Source organism: Pantherophis guttatus, chromosome 4, assembly GCF_059756535.1.
Source record: "Pantherophis guttatus breed Tessera chromosome 4, ASM5975653v1, whole genome shotgun sequence".
NCBI classification, from domain to species: domain Eukaryota; kingdom Metazoa; phylum Chordata; class Lepidosauria; order Squamata; family Colubridae; genus Pantherophis; species Pantherophis guttatus.
In genome coordinates this window covers 64,922,803-64,940,475 of record NC_142066.1, presented here as the reverse complement: position 1 = coordinate 64,940,475, position 17,673 = coordinate 64,922,803, and the positions used below count along the sequence as shown (strand labels likewise).

General features: G+C 37.2%; 1 protein-coding gene across 1 annotated transcript in view; it reads left to right on the top strand.

Moving 5' to 3' along the window:
* The first annotated feature begins 287 nt into the window (after positions 1 to 287).
* The window catches only part of SLC9A3 (solute carrier family 9 member A3), a 29,791-nt gene continuing 12,405 nt past the window's right edge, over positions 288 to 17,673 (top strand). The window contains exons 1-9 of the mRNA XM_034416358.2: positions 288 to 1,003; positions 1,366 to 1,526; positions 3,017 to 3,095; positions 6,096 to 6,273; positions 7,424 to 7,644; positions 9,752 to 9,954; positions 12,153 to 12,242; positions 15,318 to 15,388; positions 16,623 to 16,752. Of these exons, the coding sequence (XP_034272249.2) occupies positions 880 to 1,003; positions 1,366 to 1,526; positions 3,017 to 3,095; positions 6,096 to 6,273; positions 7,424 to 7,644; positions 9,752 to 9,954; positions 12,153 to 12,242; positions 15,318 to 15,388; positions 16,623 to 16,752 (1,257 nt within the window). The 5' untranslated portion in view covers positions 288 to 879. The remainder of the gene's footprint in view (positions 1,004 to 1,365; positions 1,527 to 3,016; positions 3,096 to 6,095; positions 6,274 to 7,423; positions 7,645 to 9,751; positions 9,955 to 12,152; positions 12,243 to 15,317; positions 15,389 to 16,622; positions 16,753 to 17,673) is intronic.

Genomic DNA, 17,673 nt, shown 5'->3' with positions numbered 1-17,673 from the left:
CATTACATAATTGTTGTGCACACGCTTTCTTCATTCCTGTCTGGATGGGCAATTTCTTTTTGTCCCAGGCTTTCAACAATCTCCCTATAGAGATTCTGGTGAAAGTCCAGAATGCAGAGTTTCCCATACTTCTGCTGAGTTTTCCAAACTTCACAGCAAGACTCTTCTGCAGGGTCTCCCACTGTAGGGTCTCCCTAAAGGGATTCCCACTGCAGGGTCTCCCACCTGGCTCCTTTCAGATCGTATTGCTATTCAACTTGCCATTGAAATGAGTGTGTGTGTGAGAGAGAGAGAGGAAGGGTGGAATGGAATGCTGAAGGTTTGCGCATGAAGCCTGAGATCCTGGAAACCATCAAATTCAATTTAATAACCATTTCAAAAGACAAGCAAATGGGAAAAGGAAAGCACAGTTGCAGTCAAGTGACTTCCTACTTAGTGACAGAATTTAGTGACAGAGCTGCCAGTCCCAATTCTGCTAAACGAGAACTATTTCTTTATTCTTTAAAAAGATATTATCCATAGGCAAAAGTGTAACATCTAGCAATGGAACTAAAATGGAATAAGCAATAATTGTCCAGGGAAAGCAGTCTGGGTTGGCAATTTGATCTGTTCAGATAGATACTGCTTTAAACATATTATAAATTGTGCGTGTTAATTATTTATCTTGTTGTTTACTCAAGCAATTTATCTCTTTTTACAGTTTTTCACTTGTCCCATAAAGTTACCACTGTGGTTCCAGAAAGTGTTCTCCTCATTGTCCTTGGCATCTTCCTGGGTGGCATTGTATATGCAGCTGATCATATTGCCTCCTTCACCCTTACACCAACAGTTTTTTTCTTCTATCTGTTGCCACCCATTGTGTTAGATGCGGGATACTTCATGCCAAACCGACTATTCTTTGGCAACTTAGGAACAATTCTTCTATATGCTGTCATTGGGACCATCTGGAATGCTGCTGCAACGGGCTTATCCCTTTATGGAATCTATCTTAGTGGAATAATGGGTAAGACTGAATTTTCAGACACACTGTTATTTCATAATTAGCAATTCAAAGTAATCTGCACCTTTTAATAAAGGATAGAGAATGCCACACAAAGAAATACCAGTTTATGTTTGAATTCTAAATGATTGAAACATGATATAAATACCAATACATAAATAGAGTGGAGGAGGACTGGAGGACTAATTCACTAATGCAGCTAATTACTCAGAAAGTACTTCTCTTTCATTAGAACTATTCAAACAATGTTTAGATTGTTTCTTTGGGAACACTTTAATTTAGATTTCTAGTTTTATAGGGTTTAATGAGAATTCCAATCTGGCTCAGGAGTTCTATGTTTTTAATGATCTACTTTGTTCTTTTAGGTGAACTTCATAGTAGATTGCTAGATTTTCTCTTGTTTGGCAGTTTAATAGCTGCAGTGGATCCTGTTGCTGTGATCGCTGTGTTTGAGGAAGTTCATGTCAATGATGTTCTCTTCATAATTGTTTTTGGAGAATCACTGCTCAATGATGCTGTAACTGTGGTAAGACTCTCTTTGAAAACTTGTCGTTGCTAAAATTCTGATTGTTCAGAAATGTATTGAGAAATTTATGCTTAAGAAATTTAGATTTGAAAATAAGTAATAAGTTTAAAACTTATTATGTTTAAAACATCAACAGAGAGATAGTATCAAGATCACAAGAAATAATAGCACTGCTTTATTAGTGAGTAATGAGGCCACAATTGGAATATCTGAGTCCAGTCCTGGTTGTCAAGATAGAAAAAAGATCCTGAGGCTCTAAGAAAGAATGCAGAGAAGAGCAAAGAAAAAAGAAAAAAAAAAGAAAAAGGAAGGTCTGGAAACTAAATTCTACAATGAATAATTAAGGGAACTAGGAAACTGTCTAGTTTAATGAAGAGAAAGACTAGGGTGATATGATAGCAGTCTTCCAATATTTGAGGAGCTATCACAGAGAAGGGGTCAACCTAATCTCCAATGCACTTGACGGCAGGACAGTAGGTAGTGGGCAGAAGATCAGTAAAAAAGAGATTTAATCTAGAACAAAGGAGAAGTTTCCTGGCAGCAAGAACAATTAATCAGAGGAACAGCTTGCCTCCAGAAATTGTGGGTGTTCAATCACTGGAGGTTTTCAGTCACAGCCAATGAGCAGCCATTTGTCTGGAATGATATAGGATCTCCAGCTTGTGCAGGGGTTGAATTAGAAGATCTTCAATGTTCCTTCCAACATTATTATTTTATGTTCTAAACTGAAAAGTAATCAATTAAATTATTAGACTGACTGAGGAACATTTTTAGCCCGTACATCATTTTATTAAATAGTTAAAATGTTTCCCACATGTACAAAAAAGTGAAACATTACATAGGGCCAACTGAAATCCATTTTTTGGTTCCCACTGATCCTTGTGAATCTTTTTTTTGTATGCAATGTTAAGGAGAAAATTAGGTATTTTAAGTTGTTTTAGATACTTAAGACAATTTATTTTGCCTTATAATTTTCTAACACCTCTTCCCTCACACACAAAATATTGAGTGATCAGATTGAGTGTTGCTACTAGCTAGAATTTCCCCATACCTTTTTTACTGTATTTCATATACACTAAAATATTCCTATCCTTGTTTTACTGTATTCCTTATAAAGTAAAATATGTTAGCTTTTTAATATGATTTTGATAGATTTGATATGTGTTAAGATATTGAATATGGAAGCCAGTTTGGTACAGCAATTAAGGCATCTAGCTAAAAACTGGGAGAGTATGAGTTCTAGTCCCACTTTAGGCATAAAGCCACTTTGTTCAACCCTAGAAAGGAAGCAATGGCAAATCCCTTTTGAAAAAGAAAATTGCAGGAACTTGTCCAGGCAGTCTTGAAAATGAGATCCGATTGAATGGAGGGGGGGGGAAACCTTTCTGCATGAGCATTTCATCAATGTTTATTTAAATGAATATTCTAATTTATTTTAATTTTGTCTCATATTATTTATTCATGAAACCACAATTTTATTTCCCTTTTAGGTGCTGTATAATGTGTTTGAGTCTTTTGTTTCAATAGGAGCTGAATATGTGACCGGTGTAGAATGCATAAAAGGCATAGGTTGGTAGCTATTTATGATGATAGATAGATAGATAGACAGACAGACAGACAGACAGACAGACAGACAGACAGGAGAGACAGTATTTCATATGCATATATATTAATATGTTCCCATGTCTTGTAAATAGTATATATTGGAAAGCAGAAATTAATATTTAAACAGTCATAACTTTGCAGCTAAGGCAAGTATTTTTGACCTTTGCAACATCTCTTTCAGTCATATATTCACCATTATAATGAGTTAATACATATTGTTCTGTGCTGGACCTTCTCCCTTCCTCTTATTTTTCTTCCTTGTAGATTGGAGAGTTTGGAAAGGAAGGGATTACAACAAGACAATAAGAAGACACATAATTGAAATATACATTGAAAGGAATGTGCTGATGCTGGCTGTTTGCCTAACAAGTTTGGGCTAAGAGCCATGAGCACACTTTGCAAACAGACAGTGTATTGCCATTTAGAACACAGAATATGGAATAATAGGGTTAGGATTAGAAAGAATCTTGGAGGTCTTCTAGTCAAAGCCTCTCCCAATACCATTCCAGACTTTCCTTCAGCTTGATGGCTTGATTTCTTTTGAACAATTTATATCTTCTGCTTATGGGTTCCAATCAGGGGTGAAATGCTCCCGGTTTAGACCGGATCGCCTGATCTGGTAGCGATAGAGTCAGGTGGTTCGGAGAACCAGTAGCAAAAATCTCTGCCCCCCCCCCATGCCCAGCTGAGCCACACAATCATCAGAAGCTTTTTTTTTTAGTTTTAAAAGCATTTTTTCCTACAATCTCTTCGGCCGAAAAAATGCTTTTAAAAATAAAAATAAAAAAAGCCTCTGCTGATTGTGCAGTTCAGCTGGGATCTTCAAAGGCTTTTAAAAGAAAAAAACCCCTTTTTTTCTTTTAAATGCCTCTGACGATACAAGCTGAGTTGCCTGATCGGCATAGGCTTTTTATAAAACTCAGAAACCCTTTTTTTTCTTTTAAATGGCTCTGACGATCCAAGCTGAGTTGCTTGATCAGCAGAGGCTTTTTAAAAAACTCAACTTGGATTGTCAGAAGCATTTAAAAGAAAAAAAGGGTTTTTTTCTTTTTAAATGCCTCTGACGATCCAAGCTGAGTTGACTGATCGTCAGAGCCTTTTGAAAGCATTTTTTACAACCTCTTCACCAAAGAAGTTATAGAATAAATGGTTTTAAAAGTAAAAAAAAAAAAAAAATGGCAACACCCAGCCAGTCACATTACCCCCCTTCCCACACACACACACACCAAGCCATGCCCATAGAACCGGTAGTAACAAATTTTAGATTTCACTACTGGTTCCAATCATGAATACTTACCATATATACATAAACTGTATTGGACTTTTATATGAACCCTATTAAAAAGCAAAAGTAACTAAAACTTCAGTAAGGTAGTGGACCACAACATACTATTTGGTAAGATAGAAAAATATGGAATAGACTGCATCACAATCGAATGGATTCATAATTGGCTGACCAACCGCCTTCAACCTGTAGTCTTACTGGAACTACAACTACATAGAGGGAAGTATGCAGCGGGATATCTCAAGTTTCTCTCTTAGGCCTAGGACTCTTCAACATCTTCATAAACAATTTAGATGAGGGGATAGAGGGGAAATTCATCAGATTTGCAGATGACACTAAGTGGCAAGAATAGCCAAACTTTAGAAGATAAGCTCAAGATACAGGAGGATCTTGACAGACTTGAACATTGGGCCCTATCTAACAAAATGAAATTCAATGGTGAAAAAAGTAAGGTTTTACAGTTAGGTAAGAAAAACCAAATGCACAGGTACAGAATAGGTGGTACTTGGCTCAATAGTAGTGAGTGTGAGAGGAATCTATGAGTCCTAATGGACAACTACTTAAATATGAGCCAGCACTGTACTGCAGCTACCAAAAAAGCCAACTTAGTCCTGGGCTTCATTAACAGAGGAATAGCATCAAGATCACAAGAAGTGTTAGTGCTAGTTAGTGTTAGTTAGTAAATTTTATAATGCCTTAGTAAAAGCACACTTGGAATATTGCATCCAGTTTTTGTCACCATGACACAAAAAAGATGTTAAAACTCTAGAAAGAATGCAGATAAGAGCAACAAAAATGATCAAGACACTGGAAGCTAAAATATATAAAGTAGATTGCAGGAACTGGGTATATCTAATGAAAAGAAGGATAAGGGTTGATATGATAGCCACCAAAATCTAGGGGGCTGCCACAAAGAAGAGGCAATTTATTCTCCAAAGCACTTGAAGGCAGGACAAGAAGCAACATGGAAACTTATGAAGGAAAGGTCCAACCTAAAAATAAGGAGAAATTTCCTGATAGAACAGCTCATGAAACAGCTTGCTTTCAGAAGTTGTGAGTTCTTGTTCACTGGAGACTTTTTTGTCAAATCTTTATTTTAAAAAAATGCTAAAATACAAAAACTCCAAAAGATTAAACAAACAACCAATACCACATAGCAAACAAGACATTTAAAAAGTGAATTGAAAAGAAAACCCTCACACCTATATATATATATATACATATTATCTTCAAGAATTGAATACTGATGGATATATTACAATAATATTAATTTCCACGCCTTGCAAAACAGACCCAAAAGATTTTCAAACTACTAAATCTGTTAGGAAATTGCTAATCTGTCATCTATATAATATATTAATGACAAAACAATTAACAGGAAGAACATTAATGATAAAAAGACAAAGTTAAAGTTTCAAAATTCTCTGTTAATAAACTGTTATTGTAATTAGGTGATAGGAAATTTTCCATGAGATTTTATCATCCCAAAAGTTAACAGTAATTGGACAGTCATTTTTCTGAAATGGTATAGATCTCCTACTTGAGCAAGGGTTGAACTATAAGACATCCGAAGTCCCTTCCAACTCAATTATTCTGTTCTATTCTGTTCTGTTCTATTCTATTCTATTTCTATTTCTATTCTATTAACAAAGTTCAATTTTTATGTGATTTTATTGCAGTATCTTTCTTTGTGGTGAGCCTTGGAGGTACTTTTATTGGCATTATGTTTGCATTTCTGCTCTCGCTTGTCACTCGTTTCACAAAGCATGTCAGAATAATTGAGCCTGGATTTGTATTTGTCATTTCTTATCTCTCCTACTTGACAGCTGAGATGCTGTCATTATCTGCCATCCTTGCGTAAGTTTCTATTGTTTTTTTTACTAGAGGAAATTGTCATTTAATTTACAGTTTCTCACTAATTCGAAAAAGTAAGCTATGTTTAAAAGTTAAACTATATGTATTCATGTTGAGAATCAGTTTACACAGTTATTTACATTGTATATATGATTTAGCTACAGAACACAAAAAGAAATAATTCCTATTTGTGAGTACATAATGTGAGTCTATATGGATTCTTCTGTGAATTCAAGACTATATAGCTAGCCTGCATATGCAGTCCAGGTGTGGAATCCAGCTATAGAGTATGTAAATCATGGGCATTGATGTGTAAATTAATTATAAATTGATAGTTTAATAATAAATCCAACAGGATAGGAAGAAGGAGGAAATTAAGAAGGGAATTTACATGGTCAGTTAAGAAGTTGCCTTTTGGCTTTCCACATATTCTAACATTATGGGTAATATTCTTTCTTCTTGCAAACTGCTCCAAATACAATGTCACATAGCTGCTGATTCTTTTCACATAAAACTACATATAATCCAATAACATTTCAAAACACCAGAATATTACAAAGATGCATGAGAGGAATTTTCTTATGTCTCATGGCTATAAAGGTAGTTCTCAATTTATTATCATAATGGAGCCCAAAATCATAGTCATAGGTTGTACTGTAGATGTTAAGAGCTGCCCACTTAACAATCACAATTCCAGTTTAACATTGTGGTGATTTAGCAACTGCACAGATCACAAAGTAGAGCATGGGGTGCCTTAGGATGTTGGGAAGGCCCGGTGCAAACCCAGGCCTATACTGCAACATCTCCCCAGCTCATATATGGTCTGTGTCGGGCCTCCCAGAGCCTCTACTACCCTAAGGCACCTCTTGTACATTTTCCTGCCCTGCTGAGTCTCACAATCTTGGGCCTCCTCCCTGACCTATCATGCCTTGTTCCACTTTTCTCTTCTGAAGATCATCTTTTCAAAAGAGCATCCAGACAATGCTGTATTAAGTCTTCCTACACTCATAACTGGGTTGCCAGCTACCACATTATTCAGCAGATACATTTGTTTACTTGTTTATTTATACTTCATATTAGTTTAACAAAAATTACAATTTAGAAAAAAGGATCACAAGAATATATGACTAAGATGTTCAGTATATTTTTCCAGGATAACGTTCTGTGGTATCTGCTGTCAGAAATATGTCAAAGCAAATATTTCAGACCAATCTTCTACCACTGTGAGGTACTCCATGAAAATGTTAGCAAGTGGTGCAGAAACTATTATTTTTATGTTCCTGGGAATTTCTGCTGTTAATCCTAAAATCTGGATTTGGAACACTGCTTTCATAATCCTGACACTGGTTTTCATCTCTGTCTATAGAATCATTGGTAAGAGAATTTTTTTTTACCTTTGTTAATATTAATTAAATAGAAGTATTATTATTAGTATTTTCTTAATATGGGTCAGATAAGAAGACTGTATTCTGTCCCCAGAACATTTGCTGCTCTGGCAGGACATGATGACATTTCTATTGTAACTTCTTATTCTATATTCAAATGTATGGTATTCTGCCTGTATAACAGTAATATGTTTTACATTTAGCTAGCTTATAGATAAAGTTTGGCCCTACCAGCCAAAACAGGTACAGTTTATTCCCCTCACAAGAAAGTATTCAGGGATTATTACATACTTCCTCTTTCCTCTCTCATCACTTCCTATTACAAGCATTGATGAGAAAGAGAAGGGAACTGAGGTTATTCCATCCTCCAACTTCCATGCAGAGAAGCCACTTATACTTCTTAAACTCCAATCTCATTTGGAAGTACTGCAGATGGGAAATGTATCCTTTCACACCTTTAGGCAATTTAGGCTCTATAGTGCAATATTTGGCAAACCTTTTCGTCACCGAGTGCCGAAACAGGAGCGGGCATGCATGTGCCCACATGCCAGAAACCGGAAGAGCAGCTACCCAGCACGCACATATACACCAAGAAGATGATCTTCTGTTTTCTGGTGTGTAGACGCGCACGAAGACTAGCTGGCCGGTGCGCATGTGTGCATCAGAAACCGGAAGAGCAGCCATCCGGCATGCTTGCATGCACCGGGAAGATGATCTTCCGGTTTCTAGTGCGCATACATGCACGAAAACCAGCTGGCCAGCGCGCATGCATGCACCAAAAACCGGAAGAGTGTCCATGAAGTGCTCCCCAGCCCGCCACCAAGAACAAGCCAGTGTAGCTCCCCGCCACTTCTGCCAAGAGAGCTTCCTGACTGGCACGCCTCTTACCTTACAGGAGGAACAGGACGTTCCTCCTGTGTGGACTTGGCTCCTGTGCAGCCCTGCCACCCCAGAAGAGCAGCAGCGGCAGCATCCACAGGTCGAGGGGCAGGAATGACCAGCTGGCACCTGCAGCCACTCCCCTGCCAGTGAACCAGGCCCTTGGCGGCGTCTCCATGCATGAGGAGCTGCACTCTCCTCCAGCCCTCCTGGGGCAGCTCACCTCTCTGATGGCAGCTCCTCCTCCAGCATCCCAGCTGGAAGTGGCAGCACAAGAACTGCTGCCACCCCTTCGTCCCCAGTGGTGGTTGCTGTTGCTCTTCTGGGGCGGCCGAGCCAGCCAGGTGCTCCAGACCGCAGATGAGCATTGGTGCTCCAGGCTGGAGTGCTGGGGCCACGCAAGAAGCCCATTCAGGTGGGGCGGGATGAAAGCCCCAGCCCACCCATCCTGGCTGACAGCTCTGTTCCCCTAGGAAGTGACTGCCGCAGTGGTGAAATTCAACCGGTTCTATCCAGCTTGGGCGAACTGGTAGCGCCAGTGGTGGGAGGCTCTGCCACTCGCCCGGATGCATCACGTCCCATTTTTACCCTCTGCACATGCACAGAAGGCTCATGTGTGCTTACATTTGTGAACTGGTAGCGAAGGTAAGTGAATTTCACCCCTGGACTGCCAGGATACCATATCCGTGTCTTTGGGCACACGAGCCATTGCCCATTGCTCTCCCGGGTTCCGACACGAAGGCCAGCTGATCTTCACGCATGCGGGAGTGCTGGAAACCAGAAGATCATCTTCCCAGTGCACGCATTTGTACCAGGCAGCTGCTCTTCCAGTTTCCAGCCCTCCCACATGCGTGAAGACCAGCTGGCCGGCGCACTGGAACCCGGAACAGGCGACGGCTCACATGCCCGGAGAGATGGCTCTGCATGCCACTTCCGGCACGTGTGACATAGTTTACCATCATGGCTATAGAGTGTAGGGATAGTTATATTTTTTAGCTTAGGCAGCAGGTAGGCCATATAATAGCTAAGAGCACATGGGCTCTTTTATGGATCAGGCTGCTAGTTATTATGTATATATATATTCATGTACAAGTGCCTAGTCATGTAATCACATGCCATTTTTTATTTTCTTCTAGTTTTACCTGAACTGTCCTAATGTCCTAATTCCCAATGAAATGTGTGTTATTCTGATACCTTTGATACATTTGTTTAAACAGGTGTAGTTATACAGACTTGGATTCTAAATCGCTATCGAATGGTACAGCTGGAAATAATAGACCAAGTAGTAATGTCATATGGTGGTCTCCGTGGTGCTGTTGCCTTTGCCTTAGTCGTACTTTTGGATGAAAACAAAGTGCAAGATAAAAACCTATTTGTCAGCACAACTATCATAGTTGTATTTTTCACTGTAATATTCCAGGTATTCAATTCAATTTTTCCTAAAATAAAAAATAAAAATCCTTGTCATAGAGGGTAAAAGGTTGTACAGATAATCCTTGAGTTATAACAGTTTATTTAGTGAAGTTCAAAAGTAAAACAGGACTGAAAAAAGTGACTTAAAACCGTTTTTCAAATTTACGACTGTTGCAGCATCCCCAAGGTCACGTGATCAAAATCCAGACACTTGGCAACTAATTCATATTTATAACAGCTGCACCTTCTTGGGGTCATGTGATCACTTTTTGCAACTTTCTGACAAGCAAAGCCAATGGGGAAGCCAGATTCCTTTAATGACTATTGTCAAGCCTGAATTTTACTTGGGTGTTCTAATGTTAATTCAGTTTGACACAGTTTTGAGCTGGAGGAGGATGGAGCCTTCAGTCACCACAACATAATTAGCTGATGAGTCATGCACATTCCAATGGCTCACTGACTGGAGGAGGAGGAGAGAAGTCGCCAAGCAACAAGCTCTCATCTTGGTTGGACAATGTGACCGATTGTTTTGGAAATGTGAGAAACTGAAACTTATATTGGGGTGAAAAGCCCAGGAACTTTAGTAGTGGCTTTTCACCAGTAGCACCAAGATGGTGTATCTAAATAAATTTGTTCTTAGAGGAAAATCAATGCCTCGGAGTTCGATTTGTAATAGATATATTACTTGGAGCCTGACAACTATGTTATTAACAACTACACTGATTCACTTAACCACTGCACTTAACAACTGTAGAAAGAAAGGTCGTAAAATGGGACAAAACTCACTTAACAATTGTCTCACTTAGAAACAGAAATTTTGTCTAATTGTGATCAGAAGTTGTGGACTACCTGTACATACATTGCGTGTTATGTCCTTTAGTAGTCTTTAGCCTAATATATGTGAAAGATTCCTTTGAATGCTGTTTTCTGCCTCAGGAATAAAATATGTGTGTTCTGTCTCAAGAATTATATATATATAATGTGCCTCACACACACACACACACACACACACACACACACACACACACACTCTCTCTCTCTCTCTCTCTCTCTCTCTCTCTCTCTCTCTGTGTGTGTGTGTGTATATATATATATATATATATATATATATATATATATATATTTGCCGATCTATAAAATAAATCATATATTATATGCATTTACACAGAAAAGCAGCAAATGAGTGCTTTTGAGGTGCAGCCTTTTAAAACTTTTGTCCCATGTCTTTTATGTCCAGTTATATATCCAAAACAATTCCTAAAAGTAGGCTCTGTACTGCCAAAGCAGAAAGTAACTTTTCTATTTAAAAAAAATTGGAGGGAGAAAAGCTGGCCATTAAAAAGCCATGAACTAAGTAAGACTATCTATTTTAAATAAAGAGATCCTATTTTATATTTTCACCATTTAAGTCGTTACATTTTCCCACATAAAAACTAAAATATCTGTCATAAATGAGAATACATATTTTTAATGAACATTACTATTTCATGAGACCTATATAAGCAAGGCAAACCATTTCATTTACTTGCAAAAGGAAATTTGTTATTTCGGATTCTTTAACACAGTTTCTATAATATTGGGTTCTAATTTCAGTGATAATGAACTATTGATTTTGATTCGAAACACTACAACATTATTGTAGCAAATTCTGTGAAGACATGTTTATTTGCAAATGTGTTATATTTTATTTTATTTATTGGTTCGATTTATATGCCGCCCTTTTCCGGAGACTGAGGGTGGCTTACAATGCATTAAGCAATAGCCTTCATACTTTTGTATATACCTGCTTAGTAGGGATTTCGCCCTCCCCCCAAGCGGTGTTCTTTTTTTATAAAAAGTCAGCTTATTGCCCCCACAAACCGGGTCCTCATTTTAACTGTCATTAAAAATGTTTTCAGAATACTATATTATCAACACCAAATTATCAAATATGAGGATATTTATGTATTATAATTATATAGGAATAGAACATTAACTTAGTTGGAGCAGGCAGAATGTGTGTTGGAGTAAATAGAATAATCTGTCAATCAAGATGTCAAGGTGTATTCATTTCCTAACCATAGCCATTCTAACGATATGTGAAAGGGTACCTAAATCAGTACCTTTATTTAGTGATATGCAAGTTTCATTTCTTTTTTTCATTCTTTAAATGTGTAATGTTTCTTTTAAGTAAAACTAAAGTAATTTGTTCTTTTTCCTTCAAAGGGTTTAACAATCAAGCCTTTAGTGCAATGGTTGAAGGTGAAAAAAAGTGAACACAGAGAACCCAAACTGAATGAGAAGCTCCATAGCAGGGTAACCTAATTTATGTTCCAAAGAAATATAGTTTAAGGAGTTAGAATTTCCTGCAAGCTACTTTTAAATAACAATGTACTACCATTGTGATAGAGGGGAAATGGGTGGCATAAACTTTTAATAAATAAAATAAACTGCGTAATTTCCAATTTCATATTTATGTTTAAAAGAAGCCCCTATGCTTCTTGTTCCTTTGCAATATGGAGGAAAATAATACTAAGGGAAATAATAGTAAATATACATGCTGAACCTGCATGTGAAAGAAAAGAAAGTCCCTGCCTCAGCTATATCAAATTAGATAGTATAGCTAATTTGAGGGCTCTCCCCCGCTGAAACTGAAATAGATTAGTATATATTTCTCACCATATTCTTGTGTGAAGGAAATGAATAATAACAGGTTTGCTCATTCACTAATGTAAACATAAAACCCCCTTTTAGCAGAAGGCAAAAGATGAGGCTCTTACCTCTTTAGCATGATAGAAAAATTGGAAATTTCTTAGCAATTGGTTATCAGAATAATTTTATTTCATGTTACATTATTTCAAATAAGTTCTTAAGGAGTAACTATTAGAAAACATTGCTACCAATTTTTATGTAAACATAATTATTCCCCCAATCTCCTTAATGTGATTAAAAAGAATTTAAGGAAAATCTGGCAAATGCTTTCTAACTATAGTTATTTTTCAGTAACCTTCAGAACATCCTGTTTCTCTGCCAATCTGGAGAAGGAATACATCTGGTTTTCCACATACCTAATACTGTATATAAGGAGGAGCACAATGGCTCAGTGGTTAAAGACATTGAGCTTATCAGTTGGAAAGCGGACAACTTGGGTTTAAGACTTGAGCACCGCATAACCGAGGGAGCTCCCGTTACTTGCCCCAGCTCCTACCCACCTAGCAATTTGAAAGCATGCAAATGAGAGTAGATAAATAAGTACCACTTTGGAGGGAAGATTACAACATTCCCTGTGCCTTGGCATACAGTCATATTGGCCATATGATCACCGAAATGTCTTTGGACAATGCTGGCTCCCTCGGCTAAGAAATGGAAATGAGCACCAGCCCCTAGAGACATGACTGGATACAGGAAAGCTTTACCTTTTTTAAAGTATAATTAAAAAAACATTTTGGATTGGATAATTAAGCTTGGAAACTGTGAGAGCCTAGATGGGTCAAGATAAACTGAAATTAAATCCTCACTAGATAAATGTATCATTTGTTGGTGAATAATCAGCTCAATTCCAACATTAGCTCTGGATGTGGATACACTTATCCTAAAAGAGCAGGTCTGTGATGTGAGGAACTTCTTAGACTTGTGGTGCCTATCCAGGCATTCCTGGATTGTGGAGCACCACAATCTCTGGAGGCAAGTTGTTCCACTGATTAATTGTTCTCATTATTTAAAAAATTCTGCTTCGTTCTAGGTTAGATCTCTCCTTGATAAGTTTCCATCTATTATTTCTTGTCCTGCCCTCAAGAGAATAGGTTGATCTCCTTTTCTCTGTGACAGCTCCTCAAACACTGGCCCTAATCTTTCTCTTTGTTAGACTAGATATACCCAGTATGTTTAGCCTCCAGCCCCATAATCATCTTTGTTGTTATTCTCTATACTTTTTTAGCATCTCAACATCTTCTTTGTATCATGGTGACCAAAACTGAACTCAATATTCCAACTATGATCTTACCAAAGCAGTGCAAAGGGGTACTAACACTTTACATGACCTTGATAATATTCCTCTATTGATACAGCACATTGCTGGCTCACTTAAGGGTTTTTTTTTGCCAGTTAGGCCCGCAATACTTGCTGATGTTGTTGATCCATTTTGTTTTAGGTCTTTTTTGTGGATAGTCTTACCAAGTGGAATCCATTCTACGACTGCCTTAGTTCATCTGCCATCAGTTCTTCTTGCTATATGACCAACCCATTTCCATTTCATTTCTTTTACTCTTGATGATATCATATATCTTCATTTGTTCCATAATCCATGTGCAGGTCTTTCTATCTTGTCTTGTGATGCCAAGCATGTACCTTTACATAGCTCTTTGCACCTCTTGTAGCTTTTGTATCAATTGTGAGGTTAGTGTCCATGTTTTGTTCGCACATGTTAGAACAGGTAGCACACACTGTTCAAGAACTTTTCCTTTTAGGCATGGGGGGAAATTAAGTTTAGCTTGCTAAATGCCTGCCAATCACATTTAACAAGCCATTCAATTTCCTTTACTGTATCACCTTCTGTTGAGATCCATTGGCCAAGGTATTTGTAGCGGTCTACTACATCTAGTTCATGTCCAGATATTGACTATAATATGACTATAAAATGTTTACAAAAGGAAAAATAATAATTTTATTTTGGATAAGTTAAGGCTTGAGCCTGAAAGAATACAAAGTCCTGTCCTGTATTATTACAAATTCCATTAATTAATAACAGTTACATTAAAATTCTGAATTTAGCTAATTACACTTCCAAAGTGATAGAATAAAATAAGTTCAAAATAAACTGAGAAAGTTCTTCTATAAATAAATGGTCACCTGATGTTTACCTCTATTGATACTACTGCATCTAAGATGTATCATAAAAGTATTTTTATTGGATACACCATAACAGGTGAAACAATCTTCTTTCCCACAAAACCATTGACTATAATAGTGCCTGGATCTTCCACATTGAATCATATAATGGTCTGAAGAATAGCAGTAGCAATAGCACTTAGACATATTCTGCTCCAAATTGCTTTGCAGCAGCCTCTGTGGAGTTTACAATGTCAGCGTATTGCCCCCCAACAATGTAGGTTCTCATTTTACTGACTTCAGAAGGATGGAAGGCTGAGTCAATCTTGAGCCTGTCAGGAACAAACTCCTGGCTATGGGCAGAGTTAACTTTCAATACTGTTCAATAGCTTTGTGAATAGTTCTGTTAAAACTGAAAATTTGGTCTAGATAGCGAGATATTGAAGCAAAATATTCCAAATAGTCTGACGATAATTGCTTTCTTCAGGGCTCTATCTGCACTTGAAGTGTTTTACATTATTTTCTTTTATTATACAATAAAGTTATATATATTTTATTTTGCAGGCCTTTGATCACATTCTTTCAGCTATTGAAGATATATCTGGTCAAATAGGACACAATTATTTGAGAGACAAGTAAGTTGATTTGGAAGGGAATGAAAGAAATGAATACAAAGGATTTACTCAATAGTAAGATGTGATATTGAAGTATGGATGCCTGATACTTAAAAATATTCAGACTGAAATATACTGGATAACAACTCATATTAGTCTCAGTTAAGAGAGATACAGGTAGTCCTTGTATGGCCACAGTTGGGACCAATGAAGTTTTGTCTGTAAGTAATGTGGTCATAAAGCAAGATGTAATTTGGAGAATAGCAGGAGCCCATTCTCATGGTACATGGGAAAGACCAAAAGGATTGTGAGAATGTAACATATAACTTGGATAAGGAAAGGGATGTTTGGTTTGGAGAATAGCATGAAGTGGCAAACATCAGCAGAATACAGCACAGCCTGTGGAATGTAGAATAACAGGGACAACTGGGCTTTGTGCAATGATGCTGGCATGACTGCCCATGTTGTGGGGCTTGTGGCCACATATCTGAATGGCAGCAATGGTGCTAGAGCTGAAATAGAGACCTGAGGGTTGTGGTAGCTGACTGGATGAGACTGCTCTACCCGCAGCTTCTACTTTAATCCTAACCCTGATACTGCTATCAAACAAGTGTCTCTGTGTAAAGTGCCAAAAAGGGCATAGATTGAAGGGAGATAAGTGGGTGGGCAGAGTTGCAGCACCACAGCAGGCTGCTAAATGCCCAAATCTCGATCATGTGACTGTAGTAGCATTGCAATGGCCATAACTTTGGAGATAGGTTTTACTCCATTTTTTCAACATTGTTTGTAATTTTGCTCACTGAATGAATAGTCAGATGTTGAGGGATATTTATAGTTGAACTTACTTCATCTTGAAAAACTAAACAGGATTAAACTAGTCCTTAGATGGTAAATACTAAGACTGAATGCATAGCCAGTTTCTTCCATTTTTAGTGTCCCAATTCTGTATTGATAGCAAAGTTTCTCTTTTCCATTGTGTCAAATTAATTCTTGCTGCTATTAGCAGCTTGGCATGAAAAAAATTCTTTACCACTTAGCAATTACAATTTACAAATCATTATTAATATAGGAAGACTTATGAATATTATACTCCCAACTAAGTATTATTTTAAAAAGTTTATTTGAATGTTCTAAGTCTGTTTTAAAGATAATAAATATATTGACTGGAATGTTACTAGCATGAGATACAAGTCTTGGTAATGCAAATAAAATGTTCAAGATATCCTTTTAATATGTTATCACTTCGTATCCTTAGATGGACCAATTTTGACAAAGAGATCCTCAGTAAAGTACTTATGAGAAGATCTGCCCAGAAAACTAGAGATCATATTCTTAAAGTTTTCCGTGAGCTCAACATGAGGGATGCTATTAGTTATGTGGCTGAGGTAATTTTATAATTACAAAAATGCTACTTCCTTTTTTCCTCCCCACCCTTTGATGCTAAATTGATACTGAATGTGGGTCTCCTAACTAAAGTTATATAAATGCAGAAGGTAAAGATGGTATTCATTGAAGCTCTATCCCTTTTAAATGTGAAATGTATGCAGATAAAAAGGGCAAGGCTTCAATGAAACAGTTGCACTTCTGACTTTTAAAAATCTGCCTCTCCATATATACTTTTTCTTCTAGCATTTTCATTCCACTAATTTTAGCATTTTCATTTCCACTAATAGTGGAAAATCTGAGTGTATGAAAATACACTTTTTATTGTCTAAATTTGTTTATCTTTGAATGATTGTGTCTATGAATTGGTAATACATTTTATTATAGTTTAAAATAAGAAGCCCCAAAAATATCTCAAGGAATTATACAATAGGAAAGACTATGGATATTATTTAACAGATTAACAGAGTTGGAAGGGACCTTATAGGTCATCTAGTCCAATCCCCCACTCAAGCATGAGACCCTACACCATTTCTGAGAAATGGCAGTCCATTCTTTTCTTGAAAGTCTCAAATGATGAAGCTCCCGCAACTTCCAAAGGAAAGCTGTTCCATTGATTGATTAATCCAAAGAAAAATAATTAGAGCCCCTACAGTTTCCTGTCACCTAAGAAATAGTGTGGCTCTGAAAGACTCTAAAAATTATTGTAATTTCTAATGCTTAATATCAGATGTATAAATACATTTTTATGAAGAATGATATGTGATTCAGTTTACATTTAAATGAAGCTAAATTAAATTAAATTATTTTTTTCTCCTGGCCCAACTGTGGCTTCTACCATACTTCAAGAATGCAAACGTAATCCTTGCTTGAAAAAAAATGTACATCCTTGACTTAATCCATTAATCTCCTAGCTTTGAGGT